Source organism: Eupeodes corollae, chromosome 1 (genome assembly GCF_945859685.1).
Source record: "Eupeodes corollae chromosome 1, idEupCoro1.1, whole genome shotgun sequence".
Classification (NCBI taxonomy): domain Eukaryota; kingdom Metazoa; phylum Arthropoda; class Insecta; order Diptera; family Syrphidae; genus Eupeodes; species Eupeodes corollae.
In genome coordinates this window covers 70,718,371-70,737,799 of record NC_079147.1, presented here as the reverse complement: position 1 = coordinate 70,737,799, position 19,429 = coordinate 70,718,371, and the positions used below count along the sequence as shown (strand labels likewise).

The 19,429-nt window shown below is 36.3% G+C and overlaps 2 protein-coding genes across 2 annotated transcripts; one reads left to right on the top strand and one right to left on the bottom strand.

The window, feature by feature from the left end:
* Positions 1-9,975: 9,975 nt before the first annotated feature.
* On the bottom strand, positions 9,976-11,609 carry LOC129940201 (meiosis-specific nuclear structural protein 1). Its single transcript, XM_056048463.1, has 3 exons — positions 10,666-11,609; positions 10,216-10,604; positions 9,976-10,146 (listed from the first exon to the last, which is right to left on the bottom strand). Exons 1-3 carry the CDS (start codon positions 11,497-11,499, stop codon positions 10,020-10,022), a joined length of 1,350 nt encoding a protein of 449 aa, XP_055904438.1. The 5' UTR covers positions 11,500-11,609; the 3' UTR covers positions 9,976-10,019.
* Positions 11,610-12,733: 1,124 nt separating this feature from the next.
* On the top strand, positions 12,734-14,620 carry LOC129938497 (inositol polyphosphate 1-phosphatase). The gene is made up of 3 exons (XM_056046103.1): positions 12,734-13,289; positions 13,342-13,609; positions 13,679-14,620. The coding sequence occupies exons 1-3, from the start codon at positions 13,083-13,085 to the stop codon at positions 14,290-14,292; spliced, it is 1,089 nt and encodes a 362-aa protein (XP_055902078.1). The 5' UTR covers positions 12,734-13,082; the 3' UTR covers positions 14,293-14,620.
* Positions 14,621-19,429: the final 4,809 nt, after the last annotated feature.

Sequence of the window (19,429 nt, the reverse complement as noted above, 5' to 3'; positions counted from 1 at the left end):
TTAATACAAAATACAATTCGAAATGGCTTTGTAGCTTACCTGAGGAGTGTTTTCTAAAAAACTATATGTTTTTGGTAGTTTCTGCACGATCAACTAAAGGTAGAGCTTAGTGAAATAAAGATCCACGTTTGAAGTTTATGATATTTTACAAAATAACTTCTTGCATTTTTTCAAAATTTTCCGTTAAAAGAATGACTTGAATACGTAGTGAATATTAGTGATTGCGTCATTGGAATCTTTTAAACTTATTTTTACATTTTATAGTATTATTTCGGTCTAATATTCTTTTTCACACCAAACCCAAAGCCGGGTTTTCGGCAAACCCGAAAATCGTTCACACCGAACATTTACATGTTTTCATTTGACATTCAAACTTGCTTAACACCGGCTGTCAAATTTTGAATTGATTAACAAATTTGTGAGTAAAATGTTAATTCAAATAGATCTTATGCCTTATGGCCGGAGCAGAAAAGGTCCATTCCTAGTTCCAGATTCGTACCGAAATCACACTAATCCAGATTGATCACTAAAGCTGTTATGATGGGCTGCAATTTCTCCATGACTATCTCTTTGAATTCTTCCTTTGAGGACTCGCCTGGATTGTCCAAAATACTGCGGATTTTCTGGATGTTGGTATCGCTGCCTATCAAGGGGCGATAGCCCACTGAACTATGAGCAAGTCTTCCTCGTCTTTGGGGTCGTCACACCAGTAGCTATAGTGAATTCCGGTTCCTTGCTTAACAAAGAGCGTTTGAAACTTGGGAGGATCATAAAAGAACCGCCAGTGCCGCAAATAGTCATCGGAGCTTTTATTCTCCACGGGCAAATTTTCCCACAATTTTTTCTGTTGCTACGCAGCTCCCCCAAAGTTTCCTTTTTTTCTCTTCCATATTCTATTAACAGAAAACAAAAAGCAGCTGTTTTGTTAACATTAATTTGAGCGCTGAATATTTCGAAAGGTTTGTTTGTTTAGTTCAACTTTGAATTGCTACTAGTTTTCGAGAGGTTTTACATAAAACTTGTGGTTTACCAAAAATGTATGAGAAAGCTTGAGTTTTCGATGTAGGTTTTCGGCCAAAACCGATAATTTCGTGAAAACCGGGTTTTGGACTTGGTGTGAAAAGCCTAGCGACAAAAATGTGTTTAACAGTTAGTGAGGGCAAAACAAAGTACATCGACGCCTCGGTCAAAACGTCACCATCTACGGAAGTTTTTTTTTTCACAGAAGGAAATCTTTAAAAGACACTTGGCAGTATTCGACACCAAGTAGTGTGAGGAACTCTAAAAAATTGAAACCAACTCTTTATCAGGACCAATCTTGAAGGATCGACTTCCGATTTTCTTTCTTAATTTTGTACAATCATTTTGGAGGAAGTTTAAACTTTTAATACTTTCCCATGTATTTTTTAACAACTTCTGTAACCATTTCTATTTGTAAGTCACGATGTAGATAGGTATTTCTTATGTACCAATATGCATTAACTATTCCACGAAGGACTTTGTTTTGGAATTTTTGGATGATTTCGGTATTTTCTTTTTTTGTACAGCCCCCTAAACTCTAGCTTCTACAAGCGATTTAGTTGATCTAATAACGCGTTAAAAACTGCAATGGGCCATAGACAACTTTGATCCATATAAATCTCCAGGACCAGACGGAATCATTCCGGACGAACTACAAAAATGCTCAGACATGATCATTCCACCATTGGAAATCATTCTGACAAGCTGTGTAAGATTGAGATATATTCCCAAAGCCTGGAGAATGGCAAAAGTAGTCTTCATTCCTAAAGCAGGGCAACCCTCACACATTAATCCTAAAGGTTAACGACCAATCAGCCTATCATCCTTCCTTCTTAAAACCTTGGAAAGATTGATTGAAATTAACATCAGACATAACTTAAAACCATGTCTCATTTCCACAGCTCAACATGCTTACTCTAAGGGAAAATCAGTAGAATCAGCAATTCACTCGCTGGTACGTAGGTATTAATGAACATTCCCTCGAATACAAAGAATATAACTTGGTACCGTTCCTAGATATTGAAGGAGCTTTCAACAACGTCAGTTACCAGGCGATCACAACAGCAATGGATAAGCTAAAATTACAGAAATCACTCATAGATCTTATAAGTCTCATGCTCAAAAGCAGGCCAATAATTTCTAACATGATCAGTTTTACTGCCACCAGATCGGTGAATCGAGGCACTCCCCAAGGTGGAGTCCTTTCGCCTCTTTTATGGAACATGGTATTAAACGACCTACTTACATCATTGGAAGCAGAGGGTTTCAAGGTGATTACCTATGCTGACGACGTTGCAATATCCGTATCTGGGAAGCACCACCAAGTTCTCTCGAAACTCCTACAAAATGCCTTAAACAGGCTAACAAACTGGGCTAAGCAATGTGGATTGGACGTCAATCCACATAAAACAGAATTAATACTATTTTCGAGAAGATATACAATTCCTTAGATTAGACAACCCAAGATTAGAGGAATACCATTAAGCTTTTCCGACCAAGCTAAATATTTAGGCCTCATTTTAGACAAAAAACTAAATTGGAAGACAAATATTGATGAAAGAGTAAAAAAGGCTACTGTAGCGCTTTTTACTTGTAAAAAGGCCATAGGATCAAAATGGGGCTTCTTCCCAAAAATAACCCACTGGCTATACACTTCGGTAATCAGACCGATCAGACAACAGCAACCGAAGCACTGGAAGTGCTTTTAAACCTAACATCACTTGACATCATCTCCAAAATGGTGGCAGCCAACTCATGTCTAAGGCTTAGAGCCACCTCTCAATAGACCAGTATCAATATTGGACATACTACTATTCTAGACAGTTTCAGATCTATCCCAGATCGCTTAGACTATACCACCCCAAAAATGGTATTCGGTAAAAGCTTCCATGTGTCCATCCCTTCAAGATCCTCCTGGGAAGAAGAGAGACCCCTGGAAGACGATGCGGTACACTTCTATACAGACGGTTCAAAGACCGATCACGGAGTTGGAAGTGGTATCTTTTCAGAACAACTGAATCTCAGTCTATCCTATAGACTTCCCAATCAATGCAGTGCATTCCAGGCAAAAGTAATGGCGATTAAAGAAGCACTATCCTGGCTCAAAGAAAACGTTATATCTTGTAAGGATATACGAATCTTCTCAGACAGCCAAGCCGCTCTTAAATCTCTCGCGTCTGTCTCCACAAACTCTCAAACAGTCCACGATTGTCGATCATCTCTGAATGAGATAACGGAACAGTTTAACATTCACCTCATTTGGGTGCCGGGCCACAGAGACATTCTGGGAAATTGCAAAGCCGTTTAGCTCTCCAAAAACGAAACACTTCTGCCTCATGTTAGACAAAAACATAACATAGGAACACCTCTTGCTGCATGCAAATATCTTTTCAAGCAATATGCTCTAGAAACAACAAATGCTAGATGGTCACAGAGACACAGAGTCACCACCTGCCTAGCAACCAAGCAAATATGGCCAAGTATTGACTTAAAACGGTCAAAAGGCTTGATATCACTGAGCAGACAAAGTATAAGCTCTACAATTGGAGTAATAACGGGAAACTGCCTCATAGGAAGACATGCTCTGAGGCTAGGGGTCTACACAAATGACTTCTGTAGAAGCTGCATGGACGAGGAGGGAGAGGAAACAGTCCAACACTTTCTATGTACATGTCCAGCACTCTCCATTAGAATGAATATCTTTCTCGGTAACCCCTTCTTCGATAACACCAGTGAACTGGCAACGATTGACACAAAACGTCTCTCTAACTTTATTAAAAGTACGAAATGGTTTGTTTAAGTTCATTATTCTCCCATGAGTAACCTCATTAGTGGTATCACAATGGACCAATGAGGTCTACGTGCGTCAATGACATCTGGACAGCCACTCCAACCTAAGCTAACCTAAACATTGGATTCCATAGGTCCAAACAGGCTTTAGAACTTGATTATACAGCATTATTTTGTTTTGGATTGATAAATCAGAGTTGTTACCAAGCAACCAGTACGTTTTTCTATATTTCATGTTTAGTTCTTCTCTTTTCTTTTTGGAGTGCTCTTTCCACTTAAGCTTTGCATCCAAAGTCATTCCAAGGTATTTAGCTGTATTGGCGTAAGGTACAGCTTGAATATTAATGAATATTGGAATATTGTTTATCTTTTTATTTGTAAAGTTTATATGTGAAGATTTTGTTTCCATTTTTCGGTCCAAGCTCTCACTGTGGCTCTAAGGCACATTTGTCGGGTACCAAAATTGCGGTATCATCTGCAAAAGTAGCCATTATGGTGTGATTGCCAACTGGAATATCCCTTGTGTATAGTTAATACAAGGTAGGACCTAGGACACTTCCTTGTGGTATACCGGCTTCTATTTTCTTCAATTCCTAGTATTCTTGATCGTACCTTACTCTAAACAGTCGGTCTGAGATATACGATTTTACTACTGCCTGGGAAGATCCCTTTGCAGTTTGTACTCAAGTCCCTCATGCCAAAGCTTGTCAAAAGCTTGTGCAACATCTAAGAAAACACACTTGTTTTTCTTTTAATGCTTTGTCTATTACATCCGATATTCTATGAACTTGGTCTATCGTGGAATGTTTATTTCTAAAGCCAAACTGATGATGGTTTTCTTTCTTCTATGATTTTGCTAAGTCTCTTCAGAAGCAGTTTTTCAAAAACTTTTGCCATAATTGGTATAAGCGATATTGGTCTGTAAGCCGTCACTTCTGTAGGTGGTTTACCTTGCTTTGGTATGACAATTACTTCAGCAATTTTTCAATGGTGCGGGACATACCAGTACTTAAGGCATGCATTTATTATATATTGGAGTTTTATGAAGGCTTTCAATGGAATTTTTTTCATTACCTGAACAGTAATTAGATCGTAACCTGGTGATTTTTTATTTGATAGTTGATGTAAACATATACTTTTTATTTCTTTAAGTCTTACAATTGGTATTTCACTTTCATCTATCTTATCAAAAAACTGTAAGCTATTTTCAGCCACGTTTGATGAATATGGCTTAAAAACATTCGCAAGATGTTCAGCAAAAAGGTTAGCTTTTTCTTTCGGGTTACCGATTCATATCCCATCTTGAGATTTCAAGGGCGAGTTTTGTCACTGCGGCCTTTTTATGCGCTTGGCTGCTTTCCATAGCGAAAAATCGGTTGAAGCATCAGTCGTTAAATTCCTTAGGAATGTACTGAGTGGATCATTTTTGAATTTGTAAATTTGTTTTTTAAGATTTTTGTTTGTACGGTTGAACGTTGTTTTACCATCTGGAAATCAAGTATTTTGCCATTTTCTTCGAGCTCTTCTATTCTCCATTATCAAATCTCTTATTTCTAAAGGATATTTTATTTCATTTTGTTTTCTATTACAAAATGAAGTACTTTCATCAGCAATAAATTGTTCCATTTCATGGTTAATTTGCTCGATTGTATCCATGGGAGATCTTAAATTTATACTTTACAAGCTTAGGATTCCTTTTTTCTAGTACTTCGGATTCACTTAGTGATAGAATCACTGGAGTATGATCTGATGACAGGTCATAATTACCTTCGACACTAATGTGATTTTGTTTGATTCCTTTACCTACGAAAAAGTCAATAAGGTGTGGTATTTTGTTAGTATCGGAAGGCCAGTAAGTTGGCGACCTGGAGGAATAGAATTCGCAATTGTATTTACGGCCTGCTTGGAAAAGTCTTTTGCCTTTTGTTGATATAAGTCTTGAACCCCAATGGGTGTGTTTCGCATTGCAGTCTCCGCAAACAAGAAAGTTATGTCCAAGAAGATTAGATCTGTACAGTCACCTTCTGTCGGGGAGCGCCTTGGTGGGCAGTATATAGCTGCTATCTTAAACTCTTTCTTTTTCATACCAATACTAATAGTTGTTAATTGCATATTTTCACTAGTAAACTTGGCTACTTCATAATTATGTAAGCTTTCTTTTATAAGAATCGCCGATCCACCTCTTGCCTTGTCAGCTGGATGTGGAGCGTGGTAACATGAATAGTTTTCTATTACATTATCTAGACTTTGCCCATTGGAGAAATGAGTTTCGGACACCAGGCAAATATCGATATGTTCTAGATCTAAAAAGGTTTTTAATTCGGATGAATGTTGTATAAGACCGTTTGCATTCCATGTAGCGATTTTAAGTGTTCTGTCCATCATTGTTTTTAAGAGTGACTTTTTCGCTTAGCAGTTTGATATTCAAATCCTGTTTATCAATTCTTTTAAGAATAAGTTGTAGCATTTCTTTTATGGAAGTCTCTTCATTCTTCCACACATTTTTAACAATCTGAGAATAGGCTTTCTTTTCATCGCTTTTACTTTGAACAGCGTTTTTGTGCGGTTCGTTTTTAGTATTGTTTTCAGCAGTTAAATCGGTATTTACTGTGTTTCTAGGTTTGTCTCTAGCAGATGTATTTTTGCTTCTGAACTCTTGGAATTTTTTGGCAACTGGGCAGCCTCTATACCTTGCAGTTCACACATTTTGCTTTCTGATCTTTGCTCATAGGACAATTTTTAGTTGCAAGCAAACTCTCGGTTGCAGTATTTTTGGGTATGACCTAAAGCTTGGCAACGTTTGCTCTGCGGAACAACTTTAGATTTTCGGAGTGGTTCAATTTTAACAGCTATGTCCAAGATAGACACTACTTTATAAATTTCATCGAGAATTTGTTTGCAGGCAAAAGTAAGCATGAATAAAGGCAGTAACCTCTTACTTGTCATCGATTCTCCAGAGGAGTTTTTAATTGTCTCAATCTTAAATAGATTGACTGCATCAAGGGCTTGGAAGCCTTTTTGTACAAGATCTTCTACTACTTCCTCGGGAGAACACGAGGAATGAAGACCTCTGGCTACTACTTTTATTGACCTTGTAGCTTTGTTCTCATATGAATGCCATTGTATTTGGTGTTTGCTCAGTTCTTTAGTGACAGATCTATAATCGTCAGCTTCTTCGACTGTGACTTTCCAGTTGTCTTTGTTGTACGATATGTATTTGCAAGCTTTTTTAGTACATTTTTCTATTATTTTCTTAAGATCTCCAAAAATTGCAAATCCTGAGATAATAATTTTTGGTGGTGTAATTTTTTGCCTTTAGCGTAAATTTGTTTGGGGGAGTTCTTTACATCTTTGAAATCCGTCTCTCAATATTTGTTTTAGTCTAAATGAGGCCTATATATTTAGCTCGGTCGGAAAAGCTTAATGGTATTCCTCTAATCTTAGGTGGGCTAATCTGAGGAATTTTATATCTTCTCGAAAAGAGTATTTATTCTGTTTTATGTGGATTGACGTCCAATCAGCATTGCTTAGCCCATTTTGTTAGCCTATTTAAAGCATTTTGTAGGAGTTCCGAGAGAAATTGGGGGTGCTTCCCAGATACGGATATTGCAACATCGTCAACATAGGCAATCACCTTGAAACCCTCTGCTTACAATGCTGTAAGTAGGTCGTTTACAACAATGTTCCATAAAAGAGGCGAAAGGACCCCACCTTGGGGAGTGCCTCGATTAACCGATCTGGTGGTAGAAAAACTTCTCATGTTAGAAATTATTGTCCTGCTTTTGAGCATGAGACTTATAAGATCTATGAGTGATTTCTCTAATTTCAGCTTATCCATTGCTGTTGTGATCGCCTGGTAACAGACGTTGTTGAAAGCTCCTTCAATATCTAGGAACGCAACTAAGTTATATTCTTTGTATTCGAGGGAATGTTCAATAATACGTACCAGCGAGTGAAGTGCCGATTCTACTGATTTTCCCTTAGAGTAAGCATGTTGGGGTGTGGAAATGAGACATGGTTTTAAGTTATGTATGATGTAAATTTCAATCAATCTTTCCAAGGTTTTAGGAAGGAAGGATGATAGACTGATTGGTCGTAGATCCTTAGGGCTAACGTGTAAGGGTTTCCCTGCTTTAGAAATGAAGACTACTTTTACCATTCTAGAGGCTTTGGAAATATATCTCAACCTTAAACAGCTTGTCAGAATGATTTCCAATGGTGGAATGATCATGTCTGAGCATTTTTGTAGTTCGTCCGGAATGATTCCGTCAGGTCCTAAAGATTTATATGGGTCAAAGCTGTCTATGGCCCATTGCAGTTTTTCCCGCGTTATTAGATCAACTAAATCGCTTGTAGAAGCTTGAGACTCTGATGTTAAGTCGTTGAGTATGTTAGAGCTACCTGTTTCTATAAGTCCCAGTCAGAAGGAGATCTAGTGTACTTAGATCTATTGAAGAGTTTGCGACAGCTATTTGAATGGTTCTAGTTCCTTACGTCACCAATGAGGTTTCTTTTTACCCTTTAAAATGGTAACAGGGCATAAAGATGGTAACAGGGCATAAAGATCTCATTGATTCATTTAAGGCTTCGGTGAGATGATTTACAGAAAGGTCTAGTTCATCTTTACCGGAGGAGCTTTTACGAATGTTGTAATCAAGCAGTTGTGCTAGTACCTCCCTATATCGCTCCCAGTTAGTATTACGGTGATTTCGAAAACCCGTAGATGTATTTGTCACATCTTTGAGCTCAAACTGAATGTATTTGTGGTCAGAGAAGGAATTCTCTTTTGAGACATGCCAATTTGAAATCAGATTGTGGATCGAGTCAGAGGTAAGTGTAATATCTAGTACCTCTTTCCTATTCTTGGTTACAAAAGTGGGTTCATTACCAATATTACTTATGAGTAGGTTAGTGCTTAGTAAGTAATCAAATAAGGACTCACCTCTCTCATTTATATCAGAGCTACCCCATACCGTGTGATGGGCGTTATCGTCCGAACCAATTAGGAGACCAACTTCTTTCGATTGCGCGTCCGCAATTGCCTTCCTCAAGGTGTCTCCTGGAATTGGGCTATCGTGGCCAAGGTATCCTTTGGTACTTTCCAGTCGTGCGCAGGCAGGTCCGGATTACTTGTTTTGATCAGTTTCATGATCATATCTGGGCATCTGTGTAGAGCCGGGACCATTATACGTGCTCTTGGCCGGCAAGGAATATTCTCCCTTGCAACAACCTCGAGCTTGGCACCCGGCCAGTCTTCTGGTAAGCCATTGACAGCAGCCCTGTATAGATCGAAAGATCTCTGATCACCACAGGCGATGAGTTTGATACGATTTTGGTACCATCCTGCATCGGCTGGGAGAGGCACCGGATTCTCCTCGATGACAGATAAAAATCTGAAACCGAGGTGAGCCTTGACTCCTGTCAATGTCCGCGGCTATGATCTTGCCTTTGAGCGCGTCGTTGAAGGAAAGAATACGCTCACACCAAGTACGCTCACACCACCACTGAAATTAGGAACCTCTAAACTATGATTAAATTGGGTTTCCGAACGTTGCACTATTGAGGAGTTACAACTCAACCTTAGCTAATCACTATCCTGCCAAAAACGCACAGGACTACTGTGGTGATCATTGCCCGCCTGGCACCCACTTGGAGGGTTTGAATGAGGATTTTGCCGGACAATTTTGTTAACTTAGTGTTCGTACTATAAATAGGTCAGTTACTTCTATCCATAGTATATATTCAGCCGCCCCACAGGGTACAGACGCTGACCAGTGAGCCGCACAATATGTGTCAATGTGTCTACGGAAGTAACTTTGAGTTAGTTAAGGACTTTCTCTTCCTAGGCTCCGCGTTGAACACAGAAAACAATAGCAGCGTTGACATCAAACGAAGAACTACTTTTGCTAACTGCTGCTTTTTAAGCTAATAAAGAAATTGAGTAGTAGAACCTTTAAGGATGGAATTAGTGAAGTTATTGAGAAAATACAGCCAAAAAATTAGCCGTGGTGGCCATTTTATAATGAAATAAACATCTAATAATTTCCTTAAAAAATACTAAATAAACATCTAAATGAAACCCTTCATTAGAAAACTCTATATCTTATTAGTATAAACCATATAACTGGGTTTGAATGTAAGTAACAAAAACAATAAGAGTTATTATATATGATATAGTTTATTTAAAATTTAAAAAATGCACAAAAGAATTATTTTGGTGGCAACGATATAAGATTTCTGTCCGACTCACGTAATACATCTGGTCCTAAAAATCCCAACAGATCAGGTGCATGTTGTTTAATCATTCGCATCCGTTCTTCTTGAACAAGTTGCTCACTAAAAAATTAAAATAAAACAGTTAAATTTAAAATGTTGGGATGAAAGAAAAATGCACATATCACGTACTCTTTTTCAGCTTCTTTGAGTTCCTTTTCTCTAGCGTTAAGAAATTCTTTCATTTGCTCAGCCTTGAGACGTTTTTTTTCATTCAAAGCATTCTGCAGAGCTCTGCGGTGTTCTAGTTGCTTCCTTCTTCGTTTTTCATTTGACAACTGTTCCAACTTATCCATTTCAGCTAGAAAACGCATTTGCTCGTTGAAGTATTCCTCTTCTTGCTTTTTCTCTGCTATCTTCCGTTGCTCTTTTTCTTCACGATCTTGCTGCAATTGGATTGCGGTAGCAGTTCTTTGTTGCATTTTTTTCTTCAACATTTCACGCATTTCAAGCTCCTCTTTGGCTTGGCGTTCGTCAATGAGAAGCTCTATTAGGTATTCCCTGCTTTTGGCTTGTTCTAACTAAGATACAGTTGTTATGTGATTCGTCAAAAGAAATTCAAAAGTATAAACGAAAACGTACCTGAATCGCATTTACTTCCTGTCCAATTCTTTCGCTAATCTGTTCTTTGAGAAGACGTTGCTTCAATTTTTCTTGTCTAGCTCTTTCTAGTTCCCTATCGCGTTCCTTAAGCAATTCCATAATCCTTTCGTTTTCATTATCAGAAGCTTGATTTTGAGCTGCTTTTGCTGCTTCCTGAACCTTGTTCCACTCCTCCATATCCGTTTTGACCCTGATTTTTTTCTCGGCAGCTTCACGCTCTTCTTTCAACTTTTCTTCTTTGCACTTTCTCACGACCTCTTGCATGCGTTCCTTCTCTTTCAGGAGAGTTTCATATTTGGCCGATCGTTGGGCATTTGACATTGCTATTTGCTCCTGAAGCTCTGTCTTGAAAATTGCACTTTTAGCTCGTTTTTCTTCTTCGAGCTTCCTTACAGCTTCATCACTCCTAAGACGAGCTTGCTCTAGCTTCAGATTAATCTCTTTTTCTTCAGATTGACGCTGTCTCTTGAGAGATAGCTGTTCATAGATCTGAGCAGCTACGGCTTTCTTTATGTAAGCTGCTCGCAGTTGAACTTCCAACTCCTTCAGCTCCTGGCTATTCTCTCTCAATTGCTGTCGTCGTTTTTCATCGAGAAATTTTCTTCGTGCATCTTCTTTGAGTTCACTGCAAATTTGAACAGAATCTTTAACTTGTCGCACATATTTGTTCTCCTCGGTGCTCCGCATCAATGCTTCCTGAATATTTTTGTCCTTTTGATCTTCTTCATTGATTCTTCGTATGAAGTTATTGTTTTGGAATTTAATATGTCTTCTCGTGTCTTGAAATGTGACTCGGCATTTATCTTGGAACATGATGCTCTTGTTGTAATACAAATTAGTTAATATTTTTTGAAAATTGAATTGAATTTTTCGTTTCGTTTGTTTGATCGATAAAAATTGTAATTTTTGAACACCTGTCAAAAATTAATCATAAAGTAGACCATAAAAAATCGTTGGTGAATGGAATAAGAACTTAACAGGGTGTTTGAAGTTCAAGCATATTCTTGTTGTATTTTACAATGTGGAACATGTTTTGGGTAGTACCTAACCTACATTTGATTATAAAAAAATATGTTTATGGCTTTGTACTGTCTTGTTATTTAAATATCAAGAAAGAGTAAAAGTTTAAATGAAAGCCTAAGTAAATATTTAGTTAAAAACGGTGGAAGACCAGGGGTGAAACTGGGATTAAACCCAAAATCTCTGGCATGACAGTCCTACGCACTTATCATCGCACCACTGGTGCTCGTGTCCATTTGGACCGGGTTAAAACAGCTTGAAACTAATTCGATGAGTAGTACATGTCTAGCATTAGACAAAACACATCCACTCTTAAAGTGTCACATTTTTCTCTTCCGGGCTTTCGTAGAAATGTTTACTCTTAGCAGCGAAACTTAAGTAGTATTTACATGAGCGCGACCAACGAACGACGAATGAATTACAAAATGTAAGTTTATATACGTTTGAAGACATATTTCCACACAAATTCTAAACAAAACGATAGCAATATAGTTTCTATTTGATTTATGAAACATACTTTTACTTTTCGATATAATATATTAATAAATTTAGGAAAACAAATTTATTCGCCGCGAAAAAAATTATATTTGATACGAACTTTCAAACTTTATTCGCGTTCCACATAATCCACAGTCGCAACGAATAAAATAATCGCGCGTACTTAACCTAAAAAATCATTCTTACTTTGGTTTCGGTGGTGAATGGTGTTCGGCTGTGGCTTCATTCGCGACGAATTGAAAACTCTCATGTGAAAGAAACGTCAAAATCAACGAATATTCGTTCATTCGTTGGTCGTTGGTCGTGCTCATGTGAATAGTACTTTAGACTTTCACCTTCCAGATATGAACTGCTAATAGGATCCCATTAGCACCGATAAAGACCTAATCTAGTAACCGGAGTGTAAATGTGGATAATAGAAAACTTCCTTCCATGATCCACTTCGAATTTCTAATCTTCCATGTTCCATATTCCATCTGTCTTCCAGCACACAAAAACAACAACTATGATGGTCCTTCCTGATAAACAAACCCAAATTCCATAACCAAACCAAAAACCAACCCCAAATCGAATCAAATAGAAAGAATTCCTTTTTTAGTTTGCCTTCGTTCGCTTTCATCTGTTTTATCATCATAACAGAAATAAATTGTGTGGGAAGCCTTCACATTCACATATTCGAATAACTTCCGTCCGTCCAAGCGGAGCAAAATATAATTTTTTACCTTTTCCTCTTTTGCTTGCTTCTAATTAGATTTGGCTGAAGAATAAAATAAAACAAATATTTTCGTTGGGCTTCCACCTAGAAAACGCATCCCTGCATTATTTAGTAAATTTAAGTTTCTTGCATTGTTAATCGGTCTTCCTTTCGGTTTCGAGTTATGTCAAAGAATTTACTTAAAAGTCTTATTAATGTCACCGAGAGAGCTGCTAATATAGCTAGAGCTTGTCGGGCAAATGAAGACCTCCTGGCATTGCTTGTCCAGGAGAAATCCGCAGACGAGGCTAATCCCAGATTTGTACATGACTTCAAGACCCTTGCAGATGTTCTGATTCAAGAAACAGTTCGACATTACATTGGCAATGAGGTTAAATTGATATTCCTTCGAGTATTCCTCTTTTCTACATCGTCTTTCTTAGTTCCCAGAAATCAAAGACCACATTAAAGGCGAAGAATCGTCGTCATTCACAAATAAACTAGGAGAGACTGTGACTGTTGAAATTGGAGAAACGCCAACAGACACTGCTGATTGTTTGGAAAAGGTTCTCGATGGCAAACGATCCGCAGCAGAGGTACTCGCTGAGGAAGTTCACAGATTCGTTGACTTTACCAGCCAAGTTGGAGACATCCCAGATCTGCCAGATGACTTAAACTATGGTGACATAGGCATTTGGATCGATCCAATTGGTAAGACGATACAAACAAAAAAAAAATCAATATGGTATTTTCTTACACAATAGATTTTCTTGTTTATAGATGCAACCTCGGAGTACATATCAGGTGATTCGATTTTCACCAACTTTCCCGGCATCACATCGACTGGACTGGATTGCGTAACTGTGCTGATAGGCGCCTACAGTCTCTCAGGTGGTCAGCCAATGATTGGAGTTGTTTCGCAACCCTTCCATAACAAAATCGAAGAGAACGTTTACAAAAGTCTACTCTTCTGGGGTGTTTGTTTGGAATCCATGGAGGCACACAACTGTCCCGAAGATATCACATTGAGACCAAGCAATTTGGGAATATTTTCAACATCCGAGAACTCTGATATCCTGCAGAAAATCATGGGACTGGGTTATGAATTTGCATTCTCAGCTGGAGCTGGACACAAGGCACTTAAGGTAATTACAGGGGAAGTTGATTTGTATTTGCTGAGCAAAGGATCAACATTCAAATGGGATACTTGTGGACCTCAAGCCATATTGAAGTCTCTTGGTGGTGATATCTTCGATTATCAAAAGAGCTTAGAAGCCAAGGCGCCAGTTCCTGTTTCATATTTGGAAGAGGAGGAGAAATGTAATGCAGGTGGCCTGATTGTGGTAAGGAATATGGAGCTTATTGCTCCTCTACTGGAACATCTTAGTCAATAAGTTGTTGTTAATCAGTCTAAGAAAAATGTGGTTGATGATTTAATGTTATAGTTTTTTAGTTTCATTTCTCATTGATTTATGTTAAGTTTGGATAAAATTCATGTTGCTCTAAAAATCTTGAATCTCAGGAAACATTTTACATTTTTGTCTGTTTTTGGTTACTTTGACTTTAATGATCTCAAAATCAAAATTAAACAATTTTACTGATGTTTTAACTAAAACTAAAAGAGGAATTTTAATAGAAAAAATAAAAGAAAAACAATTTTAAAACATTTATAATGGCTTAGAGTAATTTTCAAAACTGAAAATAAAACATTCTGGGTAATTGCATTTTTTAATTAAAGACTAGTTACTCCATCACAGTCATTAAAATTTGTTTATTTATTTCTTATTGAATTTTTATTTTGGATTTAAATCTGTCAAAACACTTATTGGGTTTTCCATGGGTAAATTTAGATTTCCTTTAAAAATTGATTTTATTTTCGCATGAAGCACGATTAAGATTATTTTGTTTTTGTCATTGTGTTAGTGTAAATTTGTGTACGTTTTTACGAGAGCTTTCAAAAACATTTTTTTTTTTAAATTGCATTAGTTTTTTGGCGCAAAGAGGAATAAATCAGATTTGATTTACAATAAAAAATAAATTTCAACAAAAGGGGAAATTTGTACTTTTGCAGATCTAGATCAAGAATAAATTGATTTTTTTCACCCATGGAACACCCCATAATTTTCCTTTTTTTGTCATTCAAATCGGCAATCATCAATTTATTTAATTTTTATTTTGAAATTTTTTTTTGTACATGTACATTGTGTGTTCTGTGGTGTACTAAGATCTAACGCCTGTGCATTTAGCTCCCTTAAAACTTTATTACTGGTTCATGTAGACGACACCTTTCTTGAAGACCTTTTACGAAAGATTTTGTTACCTTTTTGACGGGCACCTTTTAAAAGCTATTTCACAGGAATCGGAAAAATTACCATAATGGGCGCATTCATAAAGCTAGTGGCTACTTACTCAAAATCTAACTAGCTTTGAGAATGCAAAATTGCACTACAAAGCTAGTCAATCCGGAACTGTCATATTAATTACAAATACAAATACATAAAATAAGAAACATTTGTGTTTTCAGAACTTTAAATCGTTTTTTTTTTTCTTTTCAAATTCATTTATTTTTTTGTAAGATTTGGCGAAGTAAATCGTTTCGATCTTCTTCGATCTTGATTTCCCGCTTCCTCAATTTAACAAATATATCGAGATTTTCTTTTCCCAGCTTCAATTTTTCCTCTTGTAAAGCAATTTTTTTTCTCATCTCTTTCTGCAGCTTTCTTTAAAATTTGAATGCGTTCTTCCTCCAGCTCCTTTGCAATTTTTTTTGGTTGTTGTATTTTTCATTTGCTGCCGCACGCCTTTTGTTTTCAATGGGCTTAACCAAAGGGCAACTATCGGCAATGTGAGCGGATTCCGGAAGCAATAATTCATCTGCAGAAATGTAAATATGAAAGGTGATTACATACAAAGGTACATACTATAAATTGTGCAACGGACGAATCCTTATTACACACTTAACATTTGAAGCACTTTGTATGGACGAAATGTTTTTACGATCGCGCTGAACTGTTTCGTCTTTTTTGAAAAAATCAGTTACGTCTTCTTGAATGCTCCTGCTCTACTTGTCTTATTATTATTTTTTAAAATCCCACCATACTTCTGATTAATATTTGCTAGTTTTTTGCTTAAAATTTCACAAGTTATATTTGGGTCATACTTGGCACTAAATTTAATTCGAATGGATTACCAAATGCCTTTCTTTTAACGCAGGGACTTCTGTATTGCTTTTCCCGCTCAAGAAGTAAACTCATGAAAAACTTTTCTGTTTCATTTGTCAAGGCAAATCCACAAAAATCATCGTCTACAGATGCTGCGGGATAATGTGGAGGTGGAGATATATTTTCTTCTTGAGAATATACAATCTCATAGGGTTGTGGTGAAGTGGTTGATGGTTTGTGGTGTTGCAGATTGGACATTTTCATTGATGAGCCGATGTAGTCTTACGGGTTCTTAAATAGAAAGAAAAAAGTATTAGATAGATAGTTAGTTAAAAAAAAAACATTTGCTTTTCGGTAGTTCTAGTTATGCTTACCAGTTCTTAATACATCTATATTTTCGGCTGATATTGTTTATAATATTGATAAACGATCTTTTTTCTGTCACTACTAATCCAATGTTCCGCTGACGAAAGTACTATCAGTAGTTCTGATCTTCCTTCATTCGTCCGAAACTTGAATATAATTTGCATATTTGGGTAGGTGCACTTAAAATAAGTTGTCTTTTGGATATGATACAAAATAGCGCTTTGAAAAGATAGGCGATAGGTTTATAACCGAAACAATTACACCATTCGAACACCGTCGCAATGTTTTATGCCTTTCGTTGTTCTACGGCTATTTTTACAAATAGTGTTCTATCGAATTAATCAGTTGCAATTGCCCCTCCCCCGTAAACAAAACGAAAACTCGCAGCACACCAGGGATGCTCAAAAGTTTAACCTTGAGCTCGATTTCGGACGTACTGTGAAGTATGGAGATTCTTTTTTTAACCGCACATAGAGAATGTTAATGCTTTACCCAACTCATTTTTCCCTATTATTTTGATGTTCAAACCTTTAAGACCATTGTGCAGTTGTATCTCCTATTTAATGCTTTTCTTTTTTCCTAAAGCTCGCACTTTTAATATTTTAAGGGTATTAATAAGTCCTTGAGTGCCCCTTATTTATAAAAAAAAAAACTGTTTCAAAATATTAATAAACAAAGCACAAAACAGACTTTTTTTTAATATAACCTTCAATTCAAAAAATAAAATCCTTTAAATTGGTAAGAAAAACAAAGAGTTTAAGTGAATCTGGGCACATTATTGAGTGCCTCTATCTGATATGTTTTCGTACATTTCATCAAATAAGACATTTCAACATCTAAAAAATAACATGTAATCCTAAATTTTACAAATACATCTGATTCTTGTAGAATGTGTTTGATGATTGTTAGCTTGGGAAAGAGCATAGTTATTTGCAAACCAAAATTAATATATGCGACGCGTCGGAACGTTTGATGTCCTTTGAACGCAATTTTATAACTCATGCTTTGTCGAGTTTTTTTTTTTCAGAGTCACAAGTGCTACTTGTTTCACTTGCTAACAAGAAATCCAGATCTTTGCTTTCTGTGTTGCAATGTTCATAGTCTAAGAGTCGACAGCAAATTTCGGAAGTGAATTGATAATAGCAATTTCTTGATGTGAATGTGTAGATATACGAACCATTATTTCAAATGAAACCATCTGGAAGTTTTTTTTGTCAGCCGTCAGGGCTAAGAGTTCGAAAATGATATGCAACCAAGAAAAATACACATCAAAAACCAGAAAAAATATCAGGATTACGCTGTGGTTGCCGCGTGATCTAAAAAGTAGACTGGTTAAAAAATGTTTTGAAGACTCGCAAAGTCGATCCAAAGAAAACAAAGTTCCAAAATTTTGCTGCAGAATACAAGGTTACAAAAACATTTGCACGTGAAAAAATTCGAGAAATAAAATTCGATAGGATACTCTTTATATCACACCTTCACAAAGTTTTTTAATTTCTATTAACTCCCTCAATGTTCCTTAATTTTTTGGACATTTAAATGGATGATGAAACCATTGAAAATGTCTGTGTAAACGAAAATGAAGACATTGATAGTGAATACATTACTTTGAATTTTTCATACGATGAATCTGATGATGAATAATTTTTTCTATAAAATTAATTTTCAAATAAAATATTCGATTTTTATACAATTTTTGTTTTAATTAAGATCGTCTAAGATGCAGGATATAGGAAAAAAGTTATTATGGTTTTAAGTTGAAAAATGCATTTGAAAAAGTTTAAAATGCGTCTGGCAAGCAGAAGGCTGAAAGTAAAACGTCTTTTAGACACTTTTTTGTAATCAGGGTGTTTTTCTGATCTTTTGAAGTATTACTCATCTGATTATTATTTTGACCTCAACATCAGGAAAATTACCATCTGCCAGGCGGCTTAATTTGATATAATGTTGCGTATTATCTACACATTCACGTCAAAGAATTTTGGTTATCACTCCACTTCCAAAATTTGCTGTCGGCTCTAGGTCTATCAATGAACAGAACACAGAATAAAAAGATAGAATAGGGGTGGGTATATGAACATAGATAGGCAGTTAACTCCTAAAAGTTACTCCAAGGTGGTAAATAGGTATTTCTTTATCATTTTTCATTCTTCCTTCTTTAGTCTTATAAGTTGCAAGAAGGCTGAAAGTATGCATTTAACTCCTTTAATAATTTGTTTTAAAAATAGTTAAATGTTTGTAACCCTTTCTTCAACTGATTCATAAAAAAAGTTTTTTATTTTTATACCAGAAAACAGAACGATTGAATCGGAAACTTAAGTCCGTAGAAAAATGCTGATAATACAGAAATCTATGTTTGCATCAAGCATAATCATTATACTAATCCAAAAATGTCATTTAACTTGTTCTTCCTCCCAATGCTTCAATTGAATAACGTTCTTCCAGATTTGGATTGTTAAAAAACGTTCATACCTTGTCACCATCGTCAGTTGCGTTTCCTCTACCTTGTTTAAGCAAACCTATTAAAATTCCCAAGTCAGGTCAATTTAATTAATCTGAAAATGTACATTTTCAAATTTCACATTTTCATATTTGACTTTGTAGTTTCAGGAGGTTTTCGTAAATAGTTTATTTCGGCTTCAGTATGGTTCAAAAAGATTGTTGCGCGGATAGCTTCAAAACTTTAACAAAAGACTACTTCAAAGGAATTAATTAGAGTTTTAAATGAAACTAATTGACGTATCACTGTATCGGCGTATTGCACTCTTTTTTTATTGACTGATACGATACATAATAAAAGTAAAGTACGAGTACTTACAAAATGTACTTCCAAATTTAGCTCTTAAGCTAGAAGCAAACTCTTTCATATATAAATAAAAACTAACATAGTAATATTAAATTGCTAGGTTAGTACAAAATATAAAAAAGTACAGAAGACAGAATGCATAGGTTATCGGCTTGCTTCTATAAATTTGAAAATTTTGAGCAAGTTTACAATTTAAAG

Bases quoted from the DNA above. Each gene is read 5' to 3' on its own strand.
- LOC129940201 (XM_056048463.1), bottom strand. From the start codon at position 11,499: ATGTTCCAAGATAAATGCCGAGTCACATTTCAAGACACGAGAAGACAT. The intron at 10,605-10,665 runs GTACGTTTTCGT...ACTGTATCTTAG, and splicing joins AGGAAGTAAATGCGATTCAG to TTAGAACAAGCCAAAAGCAG. The intron at 10,147-10,215 runs GTACGTGATATG...TTAATTTTTTAG, and splicing joins CTCAAAGAAGCTGAAAAAGA to TGAGCAACTTGTTCAAGAAG.
- LOC129938497 (XM_056046103.1), top strand. From the start codon at position 13,083: ATGTCAAAGAATTTACTTAAAAGTCTTATTAATGTCACCGAGAGAGCT. The intron at 13,290-13,341 runs GTTAAATTGATA...CGTCTTTCTTAG, and splicing joins GACATTACATTGGCAATGAG to TTCCCAGAAATCAAAGACCA. The intron at 13,610-13,678 runs GTAAGACGATAC...TCTTGTTTATAG, and splicing joins CATTTGGATCGATCCAATTG to ATGCAACCTCGGAGTACATA.